Source organism: Poecilia mexicana, unplaced genomic scaffold (assembly GCF_051168715.1).
Source record: "Poecilia mexicana isolate PSO_F unplaced genomic scaffold, ASM5116871v1 scaffold_8, whole genome shotgun sequence".
Lineage (NCBI taxonomy): Eukaryota > Metazoa > Chordata > Actinopteri > Cyprinodontiformes > Poeciliidae > Poecilia > Poecilia mexicana.
In genome coordinates this window covers 18,826,978-18,839,408 of record NW_028263377.1, presented here as the reverse complement: position 1 = coordinate 18,839,408, position 12,431 = coordinate 18,826,978, and the positions used below count along the sequence as shown (strand labels likewise).

The 12,431-nt window shown below is 34.8% G+C and overlaps 1 protein-coding gene across 1 annotated transcript; it reads right to left on the bottom strand.

Annotated features, from left to right (window-relative positions):
* Nucleotides 1-675: 675 nt before the first annotated feature.
* xab2 (XPA binding protein 2) lies at nucleotides 676-8,809 on the bottom strand. Its single transcript, XM_014983372.2, has 19 exons — nucleotides 8,639-8,809; nucleotides 8,180-8,328; nucleotides 7,969-8,092; nucleotides 7,633-7,830; nucleotides 7,089-7,223; nucleotides 6,819-6,983; nucleotides 6,522-6,666; nucleotides 6,287-6,438; nucleotides 6,069-6,188; nucleotides 5,835-5,966; nucleotides 4,386-4,517; nucleotides 4,165-4,278; nucleotides 3,896-4,058; nucleotides 3,592-3,782; nucleotides 3,027-3,149; nucleotides 2,768-2,939; nucleotides 1,578-1,704; nucleotides 1,374-1,483; nucleotides 676-1,264 (listed from the first exon to the last, which is right to left on the bottom strand). Exons 1-19 carry the CDS (start codon nucleotides 8,672-8,674, stop codon nucleotides 1,203-1,205), a joined length of 2,550 nt encoding a protein of 849 aa, XP_014838858.2. The 5' UTR covers nucleotides 8,675-8,809; the 3' UTR covers nucleotides 676-1,202.
* Nucleotides 8,810-12,431: the final 3,622 nt, after the last annotated feature.

The window sequence follows — 12,431 nt, the reverse complement described above, 5'->3', positions numbered from 1 at the left end:
TATTGCATGGTAAAGTATTTTTCCCTACTACCTAAAGTTTTCAAATTATATTTGACAGCAACACAGAAATATAATCTTAAAGAATTTATAAAATTTCATAAACTATATCTTAATGAAACAAAATTAATCTAGCATCTTCCTTTAAATGCAAGATTAAACAGCTCCAAATTTGTGTACAATAACACAACATAGCAATCTGGAGTTTATACTACATTACTATAGAGAAAATCAATTAAAATGTGATGCACTTTTTTGTGTGAGGTAAGGAACCAAAAACCTTGAGTGCTTCATTTTACTTTAACTTAGGCGTGGATGTTTTCCAAGCTGTGTTCCTGCAGCACCTACAACCTTGGTAAACAGCACACCCAAGAGCATGTCATCACATGATGCTCAAAAATGGTCTACAGGCACTGCTGTTGTAACTTTGTAAGAGGATTACTTCTCAGCTATTTTAATCTGTTGAAACAATTAGTTCAAGTCAGTACTTTATAACACATCAGTTTGTGTCTGATGATGGGGTGTCTAAATCTGAGATATTGAGCAAGTTTGCTTATTTATTTCAGATTTACATACTTGTCTCTTTATCCACTTTTATAACATTGCTACCCACCAGCTATATGAATAATAAGAAAATGAATTATGCAATTGGAACAAAACAAAAATCAAACTATTAAATCAATGATTATTTGAAATTTTATGTAATTCCACCATTCAACAACAAACAGTTTAATGTACACATGCAACCACCGCTTGAACTGAATTACTACAAAGAATTAATCTACAAGTTTTCAACTTTTTGCAAATTCTTAACATTATCAGTTGTAACATTCAAAGCTAATGAAACAATGTTCCTCCCCAACATATTTAAATTTTGTTCTGGTAAAAAACATGTATTAAATGTATTTATTTTCAAAAAAATAAGTGTGAGCAAGTATCCAACTCCAACAAAACATAATTTAAAAAATACCCGATAAAATGAACATGCTGGGCTTTAAGTTACTGACATCATGTGGTCAAAATAGATACAGCTCTTCACCTAAAAAACAAAACTTTAAAGGGAAAGTTCTCCTGCAGATTCTTAAGGATGTCTGTATCATTCTGTCAAACTAATGATACATCTAAACATTCACTGTAATCTAAAATATGTAGCCACTGAAATATTACATAAGTTTGGATTTTTGCTAAATTTAATGAGTCATTTTTCAGTCCTCTTTAAGACCTCCGAAGACAGCTGTTGGAACACTCTTCTGCTCAAGCTGCACCTCTGTAAAGGAAAAAAAACACAGAAAATCGCATTTTTAATGACACACAGTAATGTTTAAACAAGCAACTCACCCCCCTCACACCAGAGTTTTAATTTGTTTTACACTAACCATCGGGTCCTTGGTCATCCTCGTCTTCATCCTCGTCGTCGTCAATATTTATCTCATCAGGATTGGCTTGTTTGGAAAGCTCAGCCAACTCACTCCGAGAAGTATCACTCCTGTACAGAGAGATAAGGAAAATGGTGATGCATTGAAAGTGATGGTTTTCATAAAGCCTGTGAATTAATATCTTAGTCAATCAGAATCACAAACCTGACAAACAGAATTTTCTCCTTGGGTTTGGGTTTGTCCTGCTCAGCCTCTGCAGCAAGTTGCTGAGCTTTCTGCTCCAACATTTTCATATCATCAATTCCCATCTGGCCAGGAGCAAGATCTGAAACTGACACCAAATAGAAAATATTGAGACAAATGTATCATTTATTAATGTTTCACATTTTTAAAGAATGTCTTTAACATTCTGTAAATTTAAAGGTAAAATTTCCATAACTGATTTCTCTGAATATCCCACACAGTTTACAGATCATCAATAGTAGATTAACTGACAAATAGTTAGAGGAAAAACACTCTGGTGGACAGAAAATGTGTGGATTTTCTCTGACCCAGTGTGCTTTATTTTTGCTTTTGTGATCATAAATATCTGTTTAAGTAGAATAAAAATAAATAAAATAAATAAAAAAACAAAACAGGTTTGATTGCAGTTTTGCCCATAATGGAGCTTTTAATTAAGAAGAAAGATTTCCATCACTTTTGGAAACCAATTTATAAAACGGATAAATCAAAATTGTCTAAATTTCTGCCAGAAATAACCTTTTAGGCTGAAATAAAAATAATTTTAAAAACTTTATCTATCAGGTGTTTAAATAATTTGGGGTGCAATCTTAGATTTATTGGTAAGTAAATTAACCTTCTGGGGATTACAAAAGTGTTTACCTTATTTTAGTGGAAAAACATAATCTGCCTCACATTAACCCTTTATAAGTGCTGGCATTTTTCAACTTTATTTAAACTATTTACTTTTGTTAATGTTAAATTTCTAAAGAATCAAACTTGAGCTGAATAGCTTAAAAAATAATTGAACACAGAAATACCATAGTGTATAATTTTCCAACTTTGAAAGAGGAAGTCCAGATATAAACAATCAAATGCTTCTATGTTATATAACTTATATTTCTAACAATTCTGATAGCAACTATTGTGCTGTGGCCTCAGCCTGTCTGTGCATGGCTTTCACCATTTTATTTATAAAATATTCAAGTTTTACAGCTGTTTTTATAGCTGTAACTAATAATCTTACAATAGTACAAAAAACATGTAAAACAGAAAGGCAAGTCTTTTGACTGCGGTAATAGCATGACAGACCTTCATGAGTAAGAAATTAAGCAGATACTAAAACCAAGGGAAACCCACAACTAAGGGCCCAACTTTCAAATATGGTGTCTTACTAGTGCCTGTAGAGCTTGTTGAAGCCTTCAACATTTGCGAGGACATAAAGTTGACCTGGGTGTTGTAGGTAGCCTGGACACTGCGCTTGATTCTCAACATCTCCCTAATTGTATCCTCATTTCCATGGCGAATCTCAAATTCCTTCCAGGTCTGCCAGAAATTTGCTGTCACCTAAAAGACGATAAATACATCCAAATGAATTGCCATATTTTTGAACACTTTACTAAAAGAACATTAAGATAAGGTGGTTTCTTTCACCCTTGGGTCACAGATCTGAGAGCAATAGGAGTAGATTGCTCTGGCACGGTCAATCTCCCCAAGTTTGCACTCCATGTCAGCAAATCGCATACACATATCCCTCGCATGCTCATCAGGAAGAACCTGGCGGAGTATAAAAGGCAATCCTCAGATGTCGGACAATTCAGCATTTATAAAACAACACTTTTAGAAGATAAAAATATGCTATGTAAATTAAACAAATGTTGCAATCTTAGACTTGTTTTATCATTCTAGGCAAGCTCAGCACAGTAGTTCGCAAACTATAAATATACAAGTTGATTGTGTGATTTGTGGGTAGGAAACATAACTTGAGATACAATAATTTAAATAACTACTATTCATACAATAAATATTGCAATTAGAATTACAAGTCTTGAACGTATTACACTTGATGTGCAACTATTGTGATGTTTTTTCTAAGGAAAACAGAAATTCAACAATCTTTATTTGACCGATTTTGTGACAAAACAACTTTCTTGGGAATCCCAAGAGAAGAATGACAAGAAACACTTCCAAATATTATTTTATGTAACCAAAACTTCACCTCAATAGCCTTCTGGTAAATAGCTCTGGTGTACGTAACGCCATAAATTTCAGCTGCTCTCTTGATGTAGATGTTAAACATATGGTGTCTCTCTTCAGTTTCTACTGCCTGCGTTGCTCTTTCATAGACAGCCATGGCATGCCGTGCCAATCCATACTCCTCTTCCAGTTTGGCATACAACAGATAAATGGCTAAAAACAAATAGAAAGAAAACAATAATGTTTTAGATCAGTTTACAAGATAGAATGAGAAAATAAAATGTAGTACTGAAAAATTTTTGTGGTGTGCTATAAAGGTTGTTTACTCTTGGCAAACTTGGCAGGGCAGCCATCCAGGGCTTGTTCAAATAAATCTCTGGCTCGCTCCAATTTTTTGCCGCCATAGCGGTCAATGAACTTGGTAAGGTAAGTGTTCCAGATGTCATAAACATTTGGCCACTTGAAGAGAGCGATCCCTCGTTCATATGCCTTTTGAACAGAAGGAAACAATGAAAAATATGTTTAAATTGATCAAATAAAAATACAACTATGAGTAACAGAATACACGTTCCTGAATTGGTTCAAACATTCTTACTTTAAAGCTTTCCTCAAAGTAGTTGTGCTCTTCAAGGAACATGGCATAGTTGATGACAATTTGAGGAGTGGCAATGCGTAGATCAATAATGCGGTCATACACTGCTTTTGTAGACTGATGATCAAAACCAGAGTAATAAGATATAAGGGATTAAGAACTGAAATAGAAAACTATAGATCTGATTAGGTGCTTTGTCATCTTCTACAAATTTATATACATACCTGAAAAGTCCCAAGACTCTCCTCGAGGTCTGCCAGCATAGACCAGACCTTCAGGGACTTGTAGACTCTGTTCTGGACTGGCTCAGATGAATCAAAGTACTCTGCTTTCTTAGATGGGATTGCTGTAGCTTTCTAATACGAAAATCATAAAAATATAAACTTAGTGTTGTAGCTACAATAGTAATAAAAATACAGTAGTTTCATTTCCTTTACAGTGATGCATTTGAAGTATTTGCCTTAAATGTTAATATTTTACAAATTTGTGTTCAATAGGTTTCTTTTTAATGACTTCTAAACAATCAGTTTTCATGTGAATGTTGTCGGTGTCTCCTTGAACACAATGAAACCAACCAAACAATGAAATATTGTTACACTCTCAATGCTTTCAGACAAATAAAAAAATTATATACTTTTGTCATTTTCCTGATTTTTCTTTAATTTGTTACAGACAAATGAAACAAACATATGCGTTTGTGTTGTTGTAGTTCCTGAATTTGCCAATAGATGTCCCTACGCACCCAGTTTATAGAACAGCAATGCATTTGTTACTTGTACTGCTTCACGATGTATTTGCTAGTTCTTTGTTTTGAGACCAAATATATTTTCATAGCATATTAGTAGACATCTGGGGGGCAGGATAAGGAAGCTTTTCAAATAGCCTGTTTGTAAGTGTGAACAGTTATCTTTGAACAGTCTTTCTGTTGCTTTTGACAGAGGAGGATAGTATTTTAAGACACACTTTGTACAGAAAATGATACATTAAGATAATGTATCATTTAAAAAAAAATTAATTCAACATGTCAGTGTCTCTGCACTCCAACTTCTTTACTGTTCCTCCCTTGTTTGGTGCTTTTGTGTTTTTGTTCATCTCAATTTCATCTAATCAATCCCCAGTGGGTCAAGACAGATTTCCTAAGTCAGGCTTGGTTGGAAGTGTTTTCTGTTACAAGGCAGCCTTAACTCTCCACTATTACCTGTCATCAAATGAATACATATGAAGTGGAAATGATTCACAGCTCTGACTGAGCAGAAAGTGTTGGTCTGAGCTGGAAAAAACAACTTTCACACACTAAGATTTGATAAATAACACAGGAAATCTGGATATTCTGATAAACTTATAACTGGAGTGTTATGAACTGAAACAATAGATTAGACTTATTGGATGATGTTCTAATAATATGCTGAATTGATAAAAATCAGACATAACATCCAAAGAATAGTTTATGTTGGTATGACCTTAATGCTGAATTATTATTATTATTATTATTATTATTACTATTTTTTTTTAAAGAGCTTTTCAAACGCTTTGCTGTTTGGCATGTTAGTATTTTCCTTGTCCCATCCAAGAAAAGATAGAAATAGCAAACAGAAATAAAGGAAGAAAAAAATAACAAATTATGTTGATACAGCATCTGTAAACAACAAAAACATCTACTAGAAAAATTTTACCCTCAGGATGCGTAGTGCCTGATCATAATTCTCATGACGAAGTTCCATCTCTCCATATTCACACCAAACTGCAGCAAGGTCATCCACTTGTTTGTAGTTTACTTTAGTAGCCTTCTCAAAGATTGTCCTGGCCTGAGTCAGGAAATATGAGACATAAATTAAAAGGAAAAACTATCATCCATCCTAAATTCAAAGAATCTATGCAGTTCCGAAGGGAAGACTTTGGTAACTTACGTCATCCAGCTGTTCATTTTCTTCATAGAATTTAGCAAAAGAAACCCAGAGAGAATGAGGTTTTCCAGTAGCCTTCATTGGATCCACTGTCTGTACTGCCTCAGTGTATGTATTGATGATCTGGAGTGGACACATTTTTGATCCATTTATCAGTAATGTGTGATAGACAGAGATATAGAAATATTTTTAATAAAATGTATACAGGTCCTTAAACTTACCTGTCGTGGATTTCCTTCATAAAGTTTTACTCGCTTGTGCCACTCGTGCACATTATGGGGATTCTGCCTCAGCAGTACACTGTTGAGCAGAAGTGGCCGCCGGGCAATTAGCTGCTCAAAGCGGGCCAGACGAAGCTCCAGGTCTATGTCATCTGGTTGGAGAAAGGACAAAAAAATCTGCCATTTATAAGTGGTACTGTGGAAGAAAGGTGCCTTAATGCTAACTCACACAAACCTTCCTCCTCTTGTCCCATCTCAGCAGTGGTCTCCATCTTTGCAGCAATCATGCTCTCCTCAAACTGAGCATAGCTATCAAACACTTGAGTGAAATCCCTCACAGTTACTACAGTAAGTATGGCTTCCTCATAAACATCCCGTGCCTGAAGAAACAGATTTTTTTGGTTGTTGAAAAGGGATGCATGATGTGTCATTACAATGGTCTCTTTAATTCACAAATATGGAGCAAAGGTTTAAAATCCTAAATTAAAAACTGATTGATACATAAAAATATAAGCAATTCAGTGAAACGTACTTTCTCAAAGTGGCCACTCCTGATGTAATAATCAGCCAAAGAGCACCAAAGTTTTCCAAGTTGGTCTGTAAAGCGTGTGAGGCCACCTCGTATGATGGCTCCAACATTTAAAGAGGTCACTTTATCGGGATTCTGAGAGATCAGGTCGCACAGCTCGTGCCACAGCTAAACAAAAAAGTAAAAATACACGCAGAAAAAGGATTTGTATGTTACTATGATCAGAATAATAGAGACATATTTGAAGGTGCTAGACCTAAAATGTCGTTTTACCTGATAGTTGGACTTGCCCTCTTTGGACACAAAGCTTTCATCGTTTACAATTGCTGCTAATCGCACAGCTGCTTCATCCAAGCGACCAACAGACCGCAAGTAGTCTATGTACTCTTCTGCATTCTCTGGAGATAGCTACAAGGTATGAAGAGAAGACAGAATACTTTGGAAAATGTACAGAACTATTGCACTTAGATCTCTAAAGCATAATCTTTGTTACCTTTACAACAGCGATGTTGCGATATGCAGATACCAGAAGAATGCTAGAAAATGTGCTGTTAAACTTCTTTTAATCAGAATCAAAACTACATATTTTGTTGACTAAAACACATAAGTTCAGCTATTCTCAAAGCAAACAAACAAAAAAACAATCAAATACTTTTACTTAGCAAAGAGCTTTCAGGAATTCACGTAAAATGTTACCACGCAAGCAAAAATACCGACCACACAGTGAAATTACAGAAAATTTCCCTACATGTAATTATAGCATGAATTCTTACATGACAGATGCTGTACAAAAATGCTTTGTGCTCCATGATCTCACCTTAAGGTACCTTCGATATACCCGCAGGGCTGTTTCAGGCAGGGGCAGGCTGTGAACGAAGCGCAGGTACAAAGGCCAGATTCGTGGGTGCTGGGTTACAGGTAGTGCTCTTAGAGCCCGGTCAAACGTTCTCCGACTTCTCGTGATCTTACACTGTGACACGACGAACTGACAGTAATCAATCCATATCCTGGGCATCTACATTTATGAAAAAAAAAAAATATTGGTTAGTTTAAAAAAAAAAAAAAAAAAAAAACACAGCCAAGACCCCACAATGTTTTCACTGTATGATTATTTTATTTACTGTTACATTGCTGGATTTTGAGTCAATACTACCTTGTGCATAAACACAAGTGCTCTTTCGTGGCAGTTATTGACCTCTTCATATGCTGGATCTGTAATGCATTTTCCTTTGACTTGTTTCCTCCTTTCTCTCAGATAATTGTACCACAACTTATAGCTGTAAAAATGAAGGGAAATTTTGGTTTAAAAAGAGAGAGGGCCATCTTTACCAAGATGTGCAATTTTATCTTTCAGTAAAAGTTACCTTCCAGGCAATTCCTTCAGAGCCCGTTCATATATCATGTTCAGGGTGGATTTGGCTCCATTTTGTTTGAATTCAATGTAGCGCATCCAACACTTGACTGAGTATGGATTCCTGATAATCTCCTCTTCATAGGGAAGATCATCATCCTCCTGAAAAAGTAACACCAACAGCAAACACGAAAGACAATGTAAGTTAAAATCTACGAAAGAGTGACGTTTGAATTTATTTCACTAAAGCAATATAAAGTATTGCGGCAAGTATTACGGTTAAAATTGCTACGATGTCTTGACAGGAATAAAAAGTTATCATGAAGTATAACTTCATGAAAACACACAAAACATAACTGTCTCTTTCAATTTTATGTACCCAGCCAGGCTAGATTTACGCTAGCTAGCTAGCAAGAACTAATGTTAGATATAGTGATAGATATTATATAGTATTTTCATTTGTATTACTTACAAATAAAACGTCAGCTTTTCCATTTAGGGAAGGCATTTCTTTCAAGACAGTATCAACTCTGGAGTTAAAACTCAGTGCTAACTTTTGAAAAGCTAAACTAGCTTGCAAACTCAAAGCGTGTAGCCCTCCATGTAACTTCCGGTGGTGCAGTTACAAAGCACGCAAGCGCATTCAAAACGAACTACAAACCTGGGGGAAGTTTGTAGTTTTTCTGCGGCTTGTTGTCAACGAACAGCAGGGTTTATTACTGCCACCAGGTGGTGTTTAAAGGAAATGAAGTAAAAAAGGCCAACACCAGAAAGATGTCACTGAAATCTTAAAAAAATATATCTTTGTGTCTGTTTTTGTTCCAGTCAAACGTTAAATCTATGTTATTTCTTTTTCTTTCCTTTTGACAAAATTGTTCATGAAAAATATAATTCTTATCCTGTAAAATATAATTAAGACAGCCGACACCTTTTCATATAGCCATATTTCTTCAGAATCAACCAGTTAATCAGTTTTCTTAATTGTTTAAGATTTTTATCACAATTTCTCAGCTGCAGTTAAGCAATTATTGAACATGGTATCTTTTCTTTTTATCTACAGTGGTACTCAAAATTCTACACACCCCTACAAAAATCCCAATATTCTGTTACTTAAAAAAATTAAATATGATAAATTATATATATTTTTTTTACAGATATAATGTTGCCTTAATCCTATACAACTGAACTGAAAAAAACATATGTTATGTTATGATATGCACCTTTTAAGCATTGAATCTTCTTTGATAGCAGTACAATAGCATGCCAAATACTAATTTTCCAGAACACATCTTGATGATGCACAAGACCTTTGGGAAAATATTCTGTGGATAGATAACACAAAAGCTGAACTGTTTGGGAGGTGTGTGAACCCATTGCATCTGTTTTAAAAGTAACACCAAGTTTACGAAAAATAATATTATACTGATAGTAAAATATGGTGGTGGTAGTGTGATGGTCTAGGGATGTTGTGCTTCTTCAAGATCTGGAAGGCTTCCTGTGCTGAATGCAACAATGGATTCTGCTGTCTACCAAAACTCCTGAAAAAAAATGTCTGGCTATCTGTTTGTGACCTTGAGCTGAAACTATCTTGGGTTCCGCATCAAGATAATGATTCAAAACACTTCAGCAAGTCTACCACTGAATGACTGAAGAAAAACAATGGAAGACTTTGGAGTGGTCTAGTTAAAGTTCTAACCTGAATCCTGTTGAGATGTTGTGACCTTTTATTGCTTACAAAAAATATTCCAATGTAGCTGAATTACAACAATTCCCCAAATATGAGTGGGCCGAAAATCCTCCACTGCACTGCAAAAGATTCATTGGAACTTATCGCAAATGCTTGATTGTAGTTGTTGCTGCTAAGGGTGGCCCAACTAGTTATTAGTTTTAGGGGAAATCACTTTTATCACATAGGTAGGTTTGGATTTTTGTACTCCTTTAAAAATAAACACCTAAATTAATAAGCTGCATTTGGTGTTTCCTTGTATTTGACTAATATTTAAATTGGTTTGATGAACTGAAACAGTGAGATAAACATGCAAAAAAATAGGAACACTTTTCCACACACATTACATGTGTAAAAGGTTTTGAAATGATTTAACAATATTTTTTAATGGCATTTTAAAATTGGTGCATAAATGTCTGAAAGTTGCTACATTTTCACTTGCAATATATGGACCCAATAGGTAACATGTAAGTGTTTTGAGAGTGACAGTACCCGCTTTATTCTTGCAGAGTTGCAGGACAGACAATATGAGTCTTGCACAGTTCTTTGTAGATGCTGAAAGGCAAGTATATACTTAAATTTATATAAAGACTTTTGTGGGGCCTTCATGTGGTTGAGTGGTGGAGCAGAAGCAGCACATGCTGAGGCTGTGATCCTTGTTGCAGCTGTCCATGGTCTTAATCCTAGACATGGGGCCATTTACTGCAAGTCTTTACTTTTTTCTCTCAGCTTTACTTCCTGTCCAACTAACAGTGAATAAAGAGCACTTGTGCCAAACAACCTCTTAAGAAAATGGAGTTACCTTAAATTTTCAGTATTCCTGTTGATACTGACTCTAATGAAACCTGAAGAGCCTGATGTAAGCTTTGTGCCATTTTGAGTCTACTCTTCTGAACCATCAAATATAAGCTTAACCGCACAGAAAACCTAACAAAGAAAACTCATTTGTTCTGCTCTTGGATACAAAGAAATATTGTACGAACCAATATAAATTTTAAAATTCTATGAAAAGTGTAATAAACTATTAAGTCAAATAAATAAAACAGCAGATTCTTTTCTTACTGGCCTTAAAATAGAAACTGCTGTAAAGACTAATAAATATCAGAGATCTTTTAAAAAGTATTAGCCAGTTGTTTGTGTAATGAATATTTCTCAAGCTTTGGCTACTGAAGGATCAAAATCAAAGTTGAATAGTTTTGCAAGGACACCAACTGTCTACAACAGCAATATCCTTTGAATAAAATGAAGCATGAGGATAAAGATCTTGGATATTCAAGTGATACTTATTATAGATCTCATCTCACCCTGGTTGGCAAATGTTCTTCCCTTCCTTTTAAGTCAAGGTGTAACACCGTTTGAACTTTATGGAAAGGGCCTTACATTCAGTTTTATTAGAGGAATATGAGCTGTGCCAGTGTTCTGCAACCGTATACCAGCACCACTTGGGAGCTTCCCCAAATGAATTTCTGTTCTTGGCGACTGGCTTGTTTATTTGCAGGGCTAAGAAGACACAACTTCTCACTACAAAGTTATCAGTTCTTTAAACTTATCATATTTTAGAGAGTAACAATTAAAATGTATTTGTATAAATTATTTATAAGAGCACATGTATGTCATGGCATCTATTTTGGGACATACTTTGAAGATTACTGTCAGACTTATGCTTTATGAGCAAAAGACATGCTTATATGAGAAAGATGTGATTGAAACTGACTCATACTAAATAACAAACTCTCAAAATTAATTGATGCATTTCTGCACCGCTAGTGTGTCATAAGAGAAAAAATATCATTATTTTTAATTGCAAATATTTGAAATGTGGATATGCTTTCAGACTTGATACTTGTGATATTTACTGAGATTTTACTAAAGGCAACGCATATGGGTTTGAGAAAGAAAGGTCAAGTGACGGGTTCCTTAATTTAGCAATTGAGAATTTTAATTATTCATTACATTCATTATTGATGCATATTATAGAATTAAAACACTGTTTCAAATGCAGTGTTAATTGTTTTTTAGTTGCATTTTCTTTTTATTCCAATTAACAAGTTTTCAGTCTAATGTTTTTTAACATATGGTTCTGAATTATTTTTGATTTAGTAAAAAAGTAAAAAAAAAAATAGTTTGACAAAGCTCTTAGTTTAATAGCTAGTAAATGTTATATCAAAAAATAGCAGTCTGATCCTGAAATGTCACACGTTGGGTCTTAAGATGACAAGGATGCTTGACCAAATGGAGAAGCAGGCTGCTGCTGACCGAGGCATTTTCAGCCTGTATAAAAGCAGCAGCCCCAGACTCCGCTGAGAACTGATGGGCATCCCTTACAGGTCAGTCCTTTGTTGTTTACATTAACTTATACTTGCTTGGGTTTAAGAGATTAACTTCATGTGTCTCTTTCTGTTGCTTCTGTGATATCAAGTGGTTCTTTTGTATTGCTGATTTGAGTTATTTGAAATTAAACAACTCCATAATTAATCTAGGAGACTTTAAAATTGAAATATTTCAGAAAAGTATTTTGAGATTAACCATGTAAATCTTT

What these genes read in the sequence shown, in the direction of transcription:
- xab2 (XM_014983372.2), bottom strand. Translation starts at nt 8,674, where the DNA reads ATGCCTTCCCTAAATGGAAAAGCTGACGTTTTATTT. An exon ending in AACAAGCTCTACAGGCACTA is followed by an intron (nt 1,705 to 2,767) that starts GTAAGACACCAT and finishes ATTTGGTGTCAG; the next exon opens with TTTCAGATCTTGCTCCTGGC. An exon ending in GAGAAAATTCTGTTTGTCAG is followed by an intron (nt 1,484 to 1,577) that starts GTTTGTGATTCT and finishes CTCTCTGTACAG; the next exon opens with GAGTGATACTTCTCGGAGTG.